Source organism: Amphiura filiformis, chromosome 9, assembly GCF_039555335.1.
Source record: "Amphiura filiformis chromosome 9, Afil_fr2py, whole genome shotgun sequence".
NCBI lineage: Eukaryota > Metazoa > Echinodermata > Ophiuroidea > Amphilepidida > Amphiuridae > Amphiura > Amphiura filiformis.
In genome coordinates this window covers 66,883,960-66,901,051 of record NC_092636.1, presented here as the reverse complement: position 1 = coordinate 66,901,051, position 17,092 = coordinate 66,883,960, and the positions used below count along the sequence as shown (strand labels likewise).

Genomic DNA, 17,092 nt, shown 5'->3' with positions numbered 1-17,092 from the left:
AATAGAACAGTAAATATTTGTTTTATATCTTTTATTAATGTAACGGGCATCAGAATGGTTGGTTTTAATAATAAGGGTAGGGTTAGAAATGTTAGGACTTAAGGTAATATCATTATTTACCATGTTTATTATTTTGTTTATTTTGATTGTGTCATTCTTAATTAATATAGGTTTTTGGTTTCATATCAAATTATATTTCTATCTGTTGTGTAATTAATCGATCATAATCATCATAAAGTTAAGTTATTTTCCATCATAATCATTATTGTCTTTAAAACTGTTTTTAATAGATCATGGTTTATCTTTAATTTGAAAAGGTCATTTACCTCATTGATACCTGCATCCTTTGATTCTCAATTTTATGAGTACTTCAAATGTTTAACGTGTTATGTATTGTTAAGATTTGTATTAAGTAAATGCTTAGTTAGGGTTATTATTTATGCTGTTGTAGAAATGGTACTTACGTTGGTTTTCAAGTGCTTTCCCATATGAACTTGTTTCTTAGATTATTTTCACTTCACTTCCATCCGAGCATTCAACTGATTAACATCAAATCTTCCATCTTAGCTTCCAACTGGTCAACATCAACAACTCAATCTTCATCATAATTTACCATCTTAATATTGTTTCTACAGAGTATTATTAAAGCCGGAGTATAACATTGTATATTTACAAGTCTTCCATCGTGTCTATTTATTTTGTGTAACGGGATTCTCCATTTGATATCGCCCGAGTAAGTCCCTGGATCCAAAGTTGAACAAAAAGAAAATTACCCTAAAAATCTTCACTGTTACATTAATATATTCTTTGTTCATTGATTGGTTAAAATATTAGAAACGCACGGCCTTTATCATAGACATTGGAGTAGGCATACACGTAGGCTAGGCCTAGTCAAGGCTAGGCCTAGTCAAGGCTAGGCTGGCATAGCTTTGCGTTGAATGAATTCACACGCTCGTACACAGTTGAGTGGTTAAAGCTTACAGTGAAAGCAACTCAAAATAAATGACTGTGATGTGAACGTTGAATCGTCCTAGAAAAGGTAGATACATGTAATACATATTTTCTTGGAGTATAATAGATGAAAATCCAACGTGGCCGTCTCATATACTGCGCCAATAAAGTATCCTTACACTTGGAAAAATAATCACAATTTCCTAACTAAACAATATTGGGGTAAATTTGCTTTTTGAATAGATGCACTATTTAATCTTGCACATTATGACACCACATTGAGTCCAATGTGACTTCAAGAAGCAAAGTTACAAGAATTTGATTAGGCGAAGGTCCAGTTTTAAAAGTGACAAACTGGCTTATTCAAAACTCCACAGACTAGACATCTGGTTTGAGAGTGGTGAATGGCTAATTTATGCGTTTGGCTTTAATTTAAAACAAAAGGAACAAAAGAAAACTGAAACAAAAGAATTGACAAATAAAATTAAAGTTATGAAAATTACAGAGAAGTAAAACTGAAATAAAAACTGCTTTAAATAACGCTTCATTGAAGAAGCTGCGTTGTCTCTTTGTTGCGCTTGTTGGAATCTTTTTGCGCCTTAATGTATAGCCAGTTTGTCACTTTTAAAACAAACTGAACTTTCGTCTATTCAATTGCTTGTAACTTTACTTCTTGTGGTCACATGGGATTCAATGTGGTGTCATAATGTGCAGAATTAGGTAGTGCATCTATTAAAAAACAAATTTACCCTAATATTGTTCAGTTTTGAGATTGTGATTATTTTTCCAAGTGTAAGGATACTTTATTGGCGCAGTATATTACTGTATAGCTAAAACGGTTTCAATATTAGTTTAATGAACAAGCTCAAATTATTAAGCCGTATCGGATTCTTTTATTTAACCTTATTTGAACTACGGAATTATTGCAAAACTTATTTGGATACAATTGTGCGACTTCACAAATGTGTGACTGGTAGTAGCTAACAGTCGTTATAGAAGTCATACCGCCCCCATACATTTGCAAAACATTTTAACAAATTTAGAACACTTTTTTGTTTACGTTTTTATATATACATTATTTATGAATTACCGAGCTTATTTAACTGTATCGTTTAGTTTACGCTACGTTCTGATATCTAAGAGTACCAAAGAAGAAAACACCTATCTTGAAAGAAAAAAAAGCATTCAAAATGGGGTCTTCGTTTTCGGGGGGGATCTTCGTTTTCGGGGTCTTCGTTTTCGAGGTCTTCGTTTTCGAGGTAGTCGGTTTACCGACACCCTTCATTTTCGGCAATTTTGATATACCAATGTCCTCTTTTTAGAGGTCTATTTTGGTATATATATGGAAGGGGCATATTAAAATTTATAAACAGTCCAAATTAGCCTCATTGTAGCTAACGTTTTCAAAATTAAAATCAACAAAATTCTGGTAATTTAGTACAACCTGAAAATTTACAGAAAATTAGGGCCAATTTAGGTTAACTTGTCTTGATAAATTGGTGTAGTGAAGGGCTTACTTCAATTCTCGGAGACACCTCCTACCAAAACAAAATTTGAGTACCGTACCCCCGGGGTCTGGGAGTCACTCAAGCTCAACGCTGGCTTGACATAGCACGTTCCTATATTAATATTACTATAAATTCTATGAAATAGGATTTCCCATTTTCAACGCGACGACTAAGAAACATAATTAATATGGAAAGTTTGGATGTACTGATCGTTAACAAATTCGAATGTGCAATTTGCAGTGATTGATTTCATTTAGGCTGTGTTATGCTGCTACGTGGGACTGCTTGAACTGAAAAGGTAGGGTTTTTGATCGAATATGGAACGTGGTATTGCTAGTGTGTTTAAAAACTATGTACATGTAACTTACACACAATGCCAATACTATTGTTACGAGTAAAATAATAAGTAAGGTTGGTTTACCTAGATTTGCCTTTGTTTGGTGAAGCATGTCGAGTTCAATGCCATACAGTAGTATCCGGGAGTAGTGTACTGCAAAGTGTACATGTATAAAGAATCACAATGAGCCCGTCATTTTGAAGTGTAATCAGGGTAATTCTTCTTCTTAATCTTTGTTTGTCATTATTTCCAGCTAGAATACTGCTAAAGAAGCGATGGGGAATGTCATAGCTAGAATACGAGGAATATCGTCTTCCAAGGTGTTAGCAGGAACAGGTATGGGTTAATATGTTAATAACGATTTTGATGACATAACGATCTTTTACCAGTAGCCAGTAGGGCATTATCAGTTTAAAGTGTTTTGGCAGGACTATACAGCCTGTCTCAAAATAAATTGTGCAAGTGAAAAGCGCCCTCTTTGGCAATTAGAAAATACCGTTGTGACATGATGCTTACATCAACGTCAAGGGCGTAGTCCCAGCTCTCAAATGCCGTTTGTTCTGTTCAATTTGCTTGCTTTAATTGATTAGTTAACGACGAAAGGGTAAAATCACAATTGTGCCACTTTTACTAGGGAAGAGGACTTTCAGTAAGTAATCAGTGAAAGTAAATCAGTGATAGCATCAAGTTTATCAAGAGTTACGTTCCTTCGTGAAATCAAAAGAATGCATCAATTACACAACAGTGCAATTTTTAAAACTGTTTTTACTGTTTTATCATGACACAGGAATAATGATTCTCTTTTCTCACTAAAGGTAAAACAGGTTAAAAGATAAATAAATATTTCACATTCTGCTGAAAAATTAAAAACATGTGCATGTCAATGATTTTATCATGGTAAATACTGATCTACTGTCACTCAAGAAATATTTCACACTTATAGGTTAATGAACGCGTATTTACTTTTTGGGAGAGAAATTAGAAAAAAAAATAATGCACGCTCGCTGATATTGATGCGTCTAATGCACGAGCCATGAAGGGGGAGTGCATTAGACGCATCAACATCAGCTATCATTGATTTACATGTACAGCTCCCTTGTAAAAGTGGCACAATTGTGATAAACATATCTCGAGATTGAAACAAGCAAATTGAACACAACACACGGTATTTGAGAGCAAAGACTGCGCCCTTAACACTGACAAATTGTCAAAGAGGGCGCTTTTCACTTGCACAATGTTTTTTGAGACAGGCTGTGGTGTGCAAAAGAATTTAGGTGCCAGTTATGGTCATCCCTGTATGTCCCAAACAAATACAGATATGGCATAATTGGAACAAGCAGCCAATAGCTGCATCTTTTAGCTTAAGTTCAAGACCCCATTCGTTGAAATGGTATACAAAGCGTTCTCAAACAAGAGAACTATATAGCGCCGTGCTTTCCATTGATCAGTTGAATAGCACATTAAAACTAGCATCATCACTAGAACATAAAAGTGCAACTTTTGTTTTCATTCCTTCCTTTGGTTTTAGATCACCGCTGCTTGTTTTAATTTTGACACACTTGTCTTTGTTTAGGATATACAGAGTAAACATAACTGGTACCATAATTATATTTCGCACTGTATATCGTTACCGCGTTAAGCTTTCCGTCTTCAGGTAATCCCTTTGCATGTTGAATATCGTTCCTTCCTTACTTTATTCTTTTTTCTTTCGTTGCTTTTACCTACCTACCTACCTACCTACCTACCTACCTACCTACCTACCTACCTACCTACCTACCTACCTACCTACCTACCTACCTACCTACCTACCTACTTACTTACTTACATACTTACGAAACTTACCTTGATTCTGTGTCCTGATTATTGTCATAGAAACAAGAGTGGGACTAGATGATAGTGAGTTACTGGCTATTGCTAAACAACTAAGTCCTGAGGACTGGATTCAGGTTGCTTTACAACTTGGCTTTACAATACCGGATATCGAACGCTACAAATTTGACAATAAGGACAGCATTCTTACGGCCATGGTGTGCTTGTTCAAGGATTGGGTCCAAGACCAATCGACAACGGAAGACTGCATCACAAAACTTGCAGAAGCGCTTAGAGAGACTGGTCTAGTAAGCATCTCCGAAAATTTACTGGCTCAAAAATTAAGTAAGTAGTTTTAATTGTTTTTGACTACAATTAAGTAGTAATTCTCAGTGAAATTAAGATAAGAGCGATAATATCTGCAGGTGGCAATGAATTTGAGTTTGGACATTTCCATTGATGTTATCGTTGGTATTTAATAATATTATTATTTGTTGTTTCGGACGTAATTATTGTGACTAGTGTTATTGCTGTTGATATTCGTTTTAGTGATAATGATGTTATCGTTTCTGTTGTTGCAGTGCGATAATGTTATCAAAGATGGTGTTGTTATTTTTGTGTTTACTATTGTTATATGTATTTGCGTATTATCTGACACCTTCAATTCGTAACTTTTTCCAGATATCACCGATTTTGACATTGGTAAATGCAGGAAGGAGCTGGAGCGGTCCTATAGCAAGTGGTTATTGAAAATTCCGCAATATCCTGGTGATATAAATGGTCTTCCCGTAAATCAGATATTTATGCCACTAGAAATCCATCGGAACCAAGATGAAGATCAGTGCCTTCAGCAATCAATTCCGTCTCATCATGAAATATTTACAACGAAAGACGATGAAAGCCACAAACGGATTTTAATAACAAGTCGCAAAGGTTGTGGCATGTCAACACTAGTGTCTAAATTAGCACATGAATGGAGCACACGAGATGAAATCTCCCCACTGAAAGACATTCCCTTACTTTTCATCTTAGACTTAAGTAAAATGGAGAGAATGACTCTCGAGGAAGCCATTGTAGACCAGCTTCTGCCGAATGATACCTTGACATCGTGTGAGCAGCTACGGGGTTTTATCAACACGCATCAATCAGATATTGCTATATTCCTCTGCGGATATAATCAATATAACCAACACCATCTCAGCCATGATATCGCAAATCTTATCAGCCATGACATACTCCAAGAAGCTCTTGTAATGGTTACCACATACATCTGGACACCGTTCGATTTCGACACCATACGGTCCTACAAATCCTTTGAAGTATGTGGGTTTTCGGAGGATATTGTGTTGAAATACATCGAGCAAAGATTCGACTGGCTTAGACAGAATGAAAAACAAACCCTGATCCATTTCCTAAAAGTGCATGATATGCTTCCAGGAATTGCATCACATCCTGTTATGATATCACTCCTTTGCCGATTTTGGAAGAGTATGAATGGTGATTGGCAATCGGAGGTTACGAGCCAATTATATTCAGAATTATTCAATTATATGCACAAATGTGCTCGATCAGGAAATCTGTTAAAGTATGCAAAATTGATGCTCTTTCCATGGAAGAGTAAGCGAACTCAAATGGCAAAACTTAGTGAGGTAATTAGCAATGTTGGGAGGCTTGCATTTGAAGGACTATGGTTGAAAGAGCAAGTACAGAGAGAATTTACCTCTGAAGAGTTAGCTGAAGAACTGCAAGCACCGGTACTTGCAGAAGCCTTGCAAATGGGTTTAATGTGCTCTGGAACTTTGATCAAGAATACTGGAGCTGTTGTTTTGCCCAAAACTCATGCGTCAGAATCCAACAACAAGCCACCATCTCTCCGACCTCAACGCCGACGACTTTTGACTGATCCGCCGCTTAAACTTGATCAAAATCTAAAGGAGCCCATCGCTTCTGTTACTTATAATGTGAAGCCCGTCGTGTCTGGTGCTGGAAATGAAGATTCTATCGCATCTGCTGCTATAGAACCCATCGTATCTGCTGCTGGGATTATAGATCCCGTTGTATCTGGTGATGTAGAGCCCATTGTGGCTGCCTCTGCTAATATAGAACCCATCGTATCTTCTACTGTAGACCCCATCGTGTCTGCTGCTGTAGAGACTATCGTGTCTGATGCTGGCAATGTAGAGTTCACCGTGTTTGATGCTGGCAATGTAGTGCCCATCGTGTCTGCTGCTATAGAACCCATCGTGTCTGCAGATGTCAATATAGAGTCCATCGTGTCTGCAGCTGGCAATATAGAGCCCATCGCGTATGCTGCTGCAGAGCCTATTGCGTCTGCTGCTGTAGAACCCATCGTGTCTGCAGCTCACAATATAGAACCCATCGTGTCTGATGCTGGAAATGTAGAGTACGTCGCACCTGCTGCTGACAATGTAGAGTTCACCGTGTCTGCTGCTGTAGAGCCCATCGTATCGGCTGCTGTAGAACCCATCGTATCGGCTGCTGTAGAACCCATTGTATCGGCTGCTTTAGAGCCCATTGTGTCGGCTGCTGTAGAGCCCATCGTGTCGGCTGCTGTAGAGCCCATCGTGTCAGCTGCTGTAGAGACCATCTTGTCTGCTGCTGTAGGCCATCCCATGTCTGCTGCGGTAGAGCCCACATTGTCTGCTGCTGGCGATGTAGAAGAGCCAATTGAATCTGCTGCTGGCAATATAGAGCTCATCGTGCACGTTACTGACGATATAGAGCCCACTGTGTCTACGTCATCTAACGCGAAAACAGCGGAATGCGAAGCCACTATTTGTGATGATAAATCTCGACAAAGTGTTTCTGCGAGGAATCAATTTACTCATCGCCACAAACGAAATGAATCTTCAGGATCATTACTTGAAATGATATCTAATGAACTGTCCGAAGCCTTGGAATATATAGGCACCACAGCACTTGGCAGTCATGAGACAGTAACAGTCCAAAAAAAACATCGGAGAGTTCAATCTGATCAGGCCGCTTACATTAAGCTAGACGACACAGCTCCTGAGAATCTACACCGCACTGATTCTGCTGAAGAGATTTTTGTTTCTTTAAAACATCCTTGTACTTTCACGTTTTTTCACGAGTCCGCCCAAGATAAATGCGCAGCAGACTATCTTGCTCAGCAGAATCTTGATTGGGTGATTTCAATCCTTCACCAATTGAAATCGATAGATGACGCCTTAAAGCATGCCAAGTTACTTCGATTTGCATGCGGTGCTAATCCCGACGTAGCCGGTATCATCATTCAGCGCCTCACAGAAATACATATCCAGGAGTTACCTCATACGCTACAGTCAGGGTATTACGAAAAAGTAGCTGACATCAACGAATGGACACACATTCAAAGATATATTGAATTATGCCTGGGATGTAACTTTGAAAGTGCTTCTGGTGGACAATTCAAATCCCACCTGACACATCTTTTCCCAGCAGGTCAGGTCAATTTTCTTGGCATGTCACCTGCAGCTGTCATTTACTTGGGGTACTTCTTGTCAAGCCTTGATTCCAACGCTAACTTGACATCTATCCAGATAACCCCCATTCCAAGAAGAGGCGATTACTGTTTGCCTAAGAAAGGCCCTGTCTTAAAACTCTACAACGAACTTGGGAAGGGCGTCGCTGCATACAATGATCTTGAAAATCTTCCTGTGTATACTCAAGTATACGGACATTCTGACGTAGCTGGTATGTGCTATACGGAACTATGCAAGACTCTGGAAAACCAACCATCTAATGGAGAATCAGATCTGTTGTGTGTTTTTCAAGGCTTAGTAGGAACGACTCTGAAAGTGCTTGATCTTTCTGATATACCTCTACATGACCAAATCAGACATTTGCTTTCAATAATAAAACAAGGACATCTTTCATCGTTGGAGGATTTGCGGCTACATCGCACCAATTTGAATGACCACCATATCGCTCAGTTAACGATTCTCAGGCATACCAAGAAACTGAAAGCTCTTGATATCTCCGCGAACAAAGCGGGCAACGGTTTACCATCGTTAATAGAAGGCTTGTTAGGAATTTCGTTGCGAAACTTGAACATCGCAGAAATGAATGCTTCGGCTTCTGCAATGGCTATTGTGCTTAACCTCATCACTGAATTCCCAAAGCAGTTGGCTGAACTGCAGATCCATGGCAATGGAATGGACAAGAAGAGCGCAACGATCCTGCGTAAGATCCTTCCTAAGCTTACTGAACTTAACGTTCTGACGGTCTCCATGAGTAGTCAAATCGACCCATTGCAGAGACATACAATTTTGTCAATTGTATATTTGCAACACTTGCAAATATTGTCGTTACATCACTTGCTGTATTCAACGACAGCCTTATCCCAGATGTCGATCATCTTGGATAATCTTCTCGAACTCCACACTCTCTTCCTGGATGCAGATGAAGAAGAGAAAATTTCACCTGAATGCATCAAACACTTCATATCTCACGTGGCCTCATCAAAGAATCTCAGCCGTCTGACACTTCTTAGATTCCAGTTAAATCCGGGAGATTTGCAGTATCTGGTGGAAGTTTGCAAACAGAAGCAGTTTTCGTATCTTGGGTGAGTCTCATTGCTTCATAAAACCCCGGTACAAAACCCCACAATATGCTAGTGCTTGGAAACATTCAGTCCATCGATTTGAATTTTATGCATATCATAGTTTAAAATAATAAACATGTAGAATAACCCATATGTATTTGCTGTTTGTAATTATGTTTACCCTTGCCTGAGATCGGTATGGATCTCAGTTGATCTTGGGGTTACATGTTTTTCTTCTTTTGGTTAATAACGATGATTAAATAAAATAGTTAGTAAAATTAAACTTGAATTCCCAATTGTGTCCAACTAAACATGCTAGTAATTTATAGCACGCTGTTTTTTTATGACAAAGCAAAATGATGTGTAGAGAATATGTTTCTGAACATTTACATGGAGATAATAATAAATATTTGGCTAAACGCCTAACGTGTACCTGGTGTTTAAAAGGTATTTTTATTTACAGGTATAGCTCCAAATACTGCTCGACTGAATTGTACAAAACACTAGGGTTAGATGCACCATTTCTGCAACTTCTCTACAGCGAAAGGGAGAATACACAGGAGACAAAGGACTTTGACTTTAATAGCATCTGTGGATCATTAAATTTGGACTAATGTATCTATACATGTCTACTCCTCAGTGGTAGTGAAGTAAGGCCAATCGAGCCTGATTGAAAAATTGGAAGACAAATGCGATGCGATCAAGCAAAATCAGCCAACCTCATGACCAGGGGAACATTATGGAACATCTTGCAGGGGCAGGGGTCGGGTTAAAGGTCATCTGGGTCAAATCTTAGAATTATATTATCTGGACATAAACCTCATGACTATACTGATAGCCAGAATGGAGTCAAGTGACTCTCAAAGTAGTGTAAACAAGCACTGGCTCTCAAAAGGAGTCACCTGACTGTCACAAGAGAGTCAGTTGACTCTACCCGGGGAGTCAATTTCCTCTACATTCAGAGTCGTCTGAATAGTTTGGCTGTTGACACCATGGAATGTATATTCTCCCATTCCTAAGGGATGGTGGTTCAGCCTAAATTTCTTCATCCTGTCGTCTGACGATCGTCTATATGGCGTGAAACTCAAAGTAAGGTTAGGTATATACTTTGAATTTAATCTTGATGTATATTATTTTGAGCTAAAATTTTCCAAACTGTCGGAGTGACCCTGTAATGGAGTCAGGGTGACTCTATAAATGGAGTCTGGATTGCTCTAGAAGCAGAGTACAGCCACTACGCAACTCTATGTCTAAAATGACCCCATATTGGGAGTCAAATGACTCCTGTGTAGCGTCATCAACGGAGTCAAGAAATTTATGACACTTCAAGGGAGGAACATTTTTGAACATTTTGCAGGAGTCAGATACCTCCAAAACACCAACATGCCCCAGCTAGGGTTGTGGTCTATGACAACCATTTGCCACTAGTTTATTTTACAATAGTTGGCACTTTATCGTGAAGGTCAACTCCAAATAAACCTAGGAAATAATAATGAATGAGCATTGTAGCGTGATGATCCGGGTGACGATTCTAAATAATAATGAATGTGCATTGTAGCGTGATGATCCAGGTGACGATTCTAAATAATAATGAATGTGCATTGTAGCGTAATGATCCAGGTGACGATTCTATTTATACATATTTCACTTACCGTGCTACGGAATTTGAGATACGAGAGCATTATGCGGTTCATTTTCTACATGTAACCTTTTTATGGGACACCTTGTATATTTCTTTTCATGGCAATATATAATGTATGACAAATAAAAGCATTTTTTTATTTCCATATTTCGCAACATAATGACTACTTTAATTTCACGCTGCGAGAAAATAGAAATTAAGACCAAGAGGCAAAAAGATTTTATTTGGGAATTCCGTTGAATGAAACAGCATATTTATTATTATTCTTTTCGTATACCATGATACTCAGATACGGTACCTAAACCTTCAACGGTATTGGATTGGAAATTCCCACTACACACTTTGCCTTTTAGATGTGATGTGTAATTTACGTCAATTCCATTGTGTGATGGTTCACGACAACGCTTTATCACAAAACCTTTATACAAAAACCTGGTTACAATGTTAGCATACAAATTATGTGTGTTGCCGATGTTACAGATTGGTTTTTTGTTGCTTTGTGTTCATGCTATGTGTTGCTGTTGGCCGCGTTGTTGTTGCTTTTATTGTTGCTGTTACTGTAATAATGAACTGTAAACGCAATTTAGTCAAAAAGGGTCTATTTGACTAATTTTTGTTAGTCAAAAATTAGTAAAATAAGACCATACTGCAGTTACTGTTTTCCTATACACAATACACAGTGCTCTTACCATTGACGCGTGACCTCTACAAATAGCGTACGTTAGAAGTATGGGAATTTGCCTAGTTAACGTCGCTGTGTGAAAAATAACCGGCCAATATTAAAAGTACTCTTCTAAAATTCTAGAAAATATAGTTTTGTAACATGTCCTAAATTTTTAGCTAATTTAGATGTTTGGAAATATTCGTACTTTGGTGTTTTAGTGTATGTTATAGGTAATAGTACATTGCCTAGTTAACGTCGCTGTGTGAAAAAAAACCGGCCAATATTAAAAGTACTCCTCTAAAATTCTAGAAAATATAGTTTTGTAACATGTCCTAAATTGTTAGCTAATTTAGATGTTTGGAAATATGCGTACTTTGGTGTTTTAGGAAGGATATGTAAACGACAGATAACACCAAAAAATATGAAGAAATTATTTTCAAACCGTGTTAAGTCAACAATCATTATGTTGCTCATTTTCAAGAATGCTGGTTAACAAAAAGCAGACCATTGTCTCATTTCGTGAACAAAGGTCCACATACCATTGTTTCCTTGCGTTTCCTTTATAATCGGTTACCCAACTGAAGCTATAATACCAGCTCATTGCGATACCGCACATATAAAACAGACACATGTGCACAACCAGAGAAGATCTGATTTAATCAGTTGAGCTGTTTTCAATGAGTGTTATCTTGGTTTAATAGCTTTTAATGGGGTTTAAGTCCTGCAAAGTTCGCGGTGAATTCTACTGTAGACATGACTGCATCATGCCCTATTTTGACTAATTTACGTTTGTAGTGTGTTGTTACTGCAGTTCATTTCAGTTTAGTTTTATTAAGTTTTATTACCCCGACGGATACTGATCCGTCGAGGGTGATAGTTATGTACTGATGAACGTTTTTGATGTTGCTGCAATGTAGCGCAACAATTTTGTATTCTAACACTATTTTGGCCCATGATTTGAGTGAAAAGGGCTTTATTTGTACAATGTTCGCACGTACATGACGTAGCGCGCAAAAATTGTGTATGTTAGGCTATTTTGCCAATCGGTTTGAATTTCGGAAAAACGGGCTCCTCGCCCCTTTTCTTTTCAGTTGCCTTCCCGATTTTCTGTTTCACTTCTTTGTCAGAGGGGCGCTTTTCTCTTTTATATTTGTTAGGGGGAACTCTGCCCCCAGCTGGATACGCTACTGGGTGGGAGAATCCCATATCATTATATGGTATAATTATGTAATAAGTTTATAAAAGCGTCTTTGACTTACTTTTTGTAAGTGGTTTAAAATTTCATGAAAAATGCTGAAGGTTTCAGATATCTAAATTTGAACAAAAATATAAAAAGCAAGATTAAGTGTGCACTCAGTTTATACGAACTCACCTTTCTGTGCTTAAAGAGAAGAAAAATATAATTTTTGGCAAACACAAATTAAAAAATATATTACGCCATGCGTCATAAGAAATGTTAGCAACCCCAGCGATAGGCTAATTCCATGTTCGTAAATAAAATGCAGGACTAAATTTTGAAAATGAATTTTTACAAAATGAAATTTATCAAGCTAGATACTATGATCTGAATTGAGGGGGTAGTTCCTTGGCTATATTGCGTATTCTCTCCAAGGGGACACAGTCATGTATAATGTAATAAATACAGTAATAGTAAGCTGACGTTGGTATCAATTCATTTACAATCATAATTATTTCTATAAGATCAATTTCATTTTTTAGTGTAATATGAGTTAAAATCTTTTAACATTGAACATATTTAAATAACTCTTGTCATTACCTTTTTTTGTAGAATATGAATGGTTTGTGTTCAAAGTAAATGCTGTATTCCTTCAGTAAATAACCGTTACAAAACTTATCTTTTATATATTAAGAAGATCAGAATTTAAAAAAGACGCATTTATCGCAATGATTGTATCCAATCCCTTCAATATTTGTCCAAGTAGAAACTACGAGTTTTAAGAATGTGCGCTAAATATCTGAGTCCATCTGTAAATAATATGCATAACCATGTATAGAGCAAATTAAAGACCGACAAAGAATGTGTTCTTTTAATGAAGACAACTAAACTATTAATCAAGGCGGAAATATGAGAGCTTTTGGAATGTAGCATTATTCCTTGTTCACTCGGTAGATGGACTGGTGAAAGATACTTGTTACTGGTCAGAGACCGTTGAACCGTGACGTGAGTCACGTGACATGCTCTGACGCAGTAAGGAGTTGTAAGCTCCGGAAAGTTTATGACAGCCCTGGTCCTCGTCAAATCATCTTTGCCTGTCCTTACAAACTTGACTTAAACAAGTATTGCTGACATTTGGATGGAAAGTTTGCAAAAAAAAAAAAATGGCGTAGACATGAAAATCGACCGCTCAATAAACACATATATATAGTAATCATTGTTCCCCTCCTCTAGTTGTCAATGCAACACGTACAATCGAATCATGTCTGAATATTATTGTTTTGTTGGATATAATGCTTTAATTATATTTTCTAATCAATACAAATCGTGTAATTGGAGATGTGCCCGCCTTTTATTATGACCTATATAGTAATTGCGATTTAATATCGCATGACAAGACGTGACATCTGAATCAAAATTCCAGAACTAATTAACCTGATTATCCAATGTTATTCCGTCTTTATAACGTCATTGGGACATTCCACATAAATATCGCCCTACCCATAGAGGATATGAAACAGCGCTTTATATTATACATGTATCGTCAGATACTTAATTGTTTGGATATTTTAACATGTTTAACACCATAACTAATAACTGGTGTGGTTGAGGAATAAATCAGCTATCACATACTTTTTGAATTTTGACAATTGACCATACCTTTCTTAAAATATAAGAATTCTACAAAACTCCCTCATTTTCAAACCTGTCCATGGATTCAAATACTAGTATCAATCGATGATCTGTATTCAGAGTGCTCTGGGCATTATTAGCGCATGAGGCGTCTATTGTCATCATGGTCATTTATAGATATTTGACTCCGTGGAACGGATTGAAAATGAGGTAGTTTCGTACAATTCTTTTATTTCAAAAACGGACGGGTCAATTGTCAAAATTCATCTTTCAGGAACACTATGTACAGACATTAATGTTTATGTAGCGCTCCTACAAAAGAATTCATCGCTGAACAACAAAGAACCAGAATAAAGCTACAAATGCATGCAAACAGGAACAAGCAAAGGGCTATGGTATGAATGTTTCGACAGTAAATTTTTTGGGACATGAGAGCACATCAGACATATCGGGTTGAATTCTGCATACGAGGAATGTCCTTCTGACATCAAATAATTTTGATTTTTTGAAATTCGGGATATGATTAAAATTTTGTGACAAATTATTAAAACTTGATATTTTTAAATTTTTGTCATTTAACAGTCCTTGTTAGTGGGCTGGACTCTGACTGGACTAGGTAATACTTTGAGTCTAAACCATAGGTACAGGTTCGAGTCCCTGTTCATTCTTTCATTCTTTTTTCTTTCTTTTTTGTAGGTGATTATATAATATATTATATATTATACAAAACAGTATCAAAAAATTATATTTCTCCCAGTATGTGTCACGTGTAGGGGGGCATATTATGTCAGGGTTTTTTTTTACAGGAAAGTCTCCTGCTTTTAAAACAAATCTCCTCGACACATGTAAAACGTTAGGATTTTACACATTTTAGCTCATAATCAAGATCATAGATGAATTTTGGTGTAAAGACTGGTCACACAGAAGATGGATTTGAATAGTTAAAACTCGATTTCCCAATCCTCTACACATGTATTGCGAAATTATCTGTCTGGAATAGCCCATTGTCTTTGTAGGTCATCTTGAAATTCTGTATATGTAGGTCATGGTGTCATCCTGTATATGTAGGTCATTATTAACCTAATCAAACGTAATCATTGTTTCACCTTCATTACGTATCGAGCGTTTAAACCAAAACGATGCGTTTTTTACATTCATAACATATCAAACATGGAGAATCATCAGGTAGTCTCGACAATCGGCTTGCGTCCAATTCTGGCAACTTTTATCATTCCGATATTTGTCTTGACGAATGCGGCATTTCAATTCCAGAGTTCATCCTTCCATCGGGTAGAAACTGGTCAGGTTTATAGCGGTGATATATTGTCCACCTGTCAAAGTGTGAATGTATTACATTGTGCTGACAGGTGTCTTCGCAAAGATGGTTGCAATTCCTTCAATTTCTGTGAATCTCCAGCGCCAACATGCGATTTAATGAATATAACATCGTTGGGTGATCTGCAAACAAATTTAGCGGCACAACAAGATTGTCAAATATTTTCAACACCATCTGAATGGGTGAGTGTGAATTAGTTAATTGAAAATAATAATCATATTTGGTTTATAAAATAACCAGTAGCCCACCATATCACAGTGCAAGGACAAGAAAAAGTCGCAATCATTGGAAAGCTCTGGCAGTGATATAAAATTATAGTTCCATTTCATTTCATTTCTGATATATACTATAACATTCATACATTTTGTCCAAAAGGTTACAAATCGCCAAATGAGCAAAACACAAGCAGGACAAAATATAGATTACTTTTTTATTATGAGTAGGCCTATTTTATATCTTATTGTCAATGTTGTTGTCCTTTTTTTGTTAGCTATATCTATCAAAATGTTACAAACGTAAAAGGGCCAAATCGTCTTGGTGAACAAGTTCTAATCTTTCCCCAGAGTAGGCCAGTGCAGATAAACGTTGAAAAAAAACACCAGTGCATCCGGCCGGATTCGAACCGGCGACCTTCGTATTACTAGCACGACGCTCTAAATAACTGAGCTAAAGAGGCACGTTGGAGAAGAGCGGCCGGATGCACTGTTTTTTTTTCAACGTTTATCTGCACTGGCCTACTCTGGGGAAAGAGTAAAACTTGTTTATCCTATTAACCCAGAGAACTAAGTGTAATAATTTTCAAATCGTCTTTGTGTTTCTGCAGATGATTTGATATTATATATAATCAGATAATGTAACTCAGTTTAACTTGTTTCTCTCTCTCTTGCCATCTTATTATTTAAAGGAGACAGGTTAGTTATACAATCATGGTTCAAGTATATCCACTTGTTATGTGTGTTTTCATGTGTATAGTGTATGTATATTATGTCAGCAGATTAAATGATAGGTAAGCCTACCCAGTGGGCACAACTGACGTTGAAATCACGTTGAAATCAGGTTGAAATTTCGACGTCGAAATCAATTTCGACGTTGAAATCAGGTTGAAATCACGTTGTATTTGCAAATGGACCTCAACCTGATGGACTTCAACCTGATTTCAACCCGATTTCAACCTAGAGGTTAGTTGAAATCGGGTTGAAATTTCAACGTTGTATCAACGTTGAAATTTCAACCCGATTTCAACTAACGTCTAGGTTGAAATCAGGTTGAAATCAGGTTAGGTTGAAACTTCGACGTTGTATCAACGTTGATTCAACGTCGAAATCCTAACCTGTGCCCACTGGGATATTTATTGTCTTTCGTTTTTTCCAATCGAAGGTGGGTGACTCGATTGACGGTCCCAACCTTCATTTTGGCCATAGGCTTTGCCATCAAACTTGAGATATGACATCAAGTTCGTATTTTCCCGGGCT

The 17,092-nt window shown here is 37.3% G+C and overlaps 1 protein-coding gene across 1 annotated transcript; it reads left to right on the top strand.

The window, feature by feature from the left end:
- Positions 1–2,993: 2,993 nt before the first annotated feature.
- LOC140160234 (uncharacterized) lies at positions 2,994–10,132 on the top strand. The gene is made up of 4 exons (XM_072183510.1): positions 2,994–3,132; positions 4,669–4,950; positions 5,287–9,190; positions 9,633–10,132. The coding sequence occupies exons 1-4, from the start codon at positions 3,072–3,074 to the stop codon at positions 9,781–9,783; spliced, it is 4,398 nt and encodes a 1,465-aa protein (XP_072039611.1). The 5' UTR covers positions 2,994–3,071; the 3' UTR covers positions 9,784–10,132.
- The last annotated feature ends 6,960 nt before the right edge of the window (positions 10,133–17,092 follow it).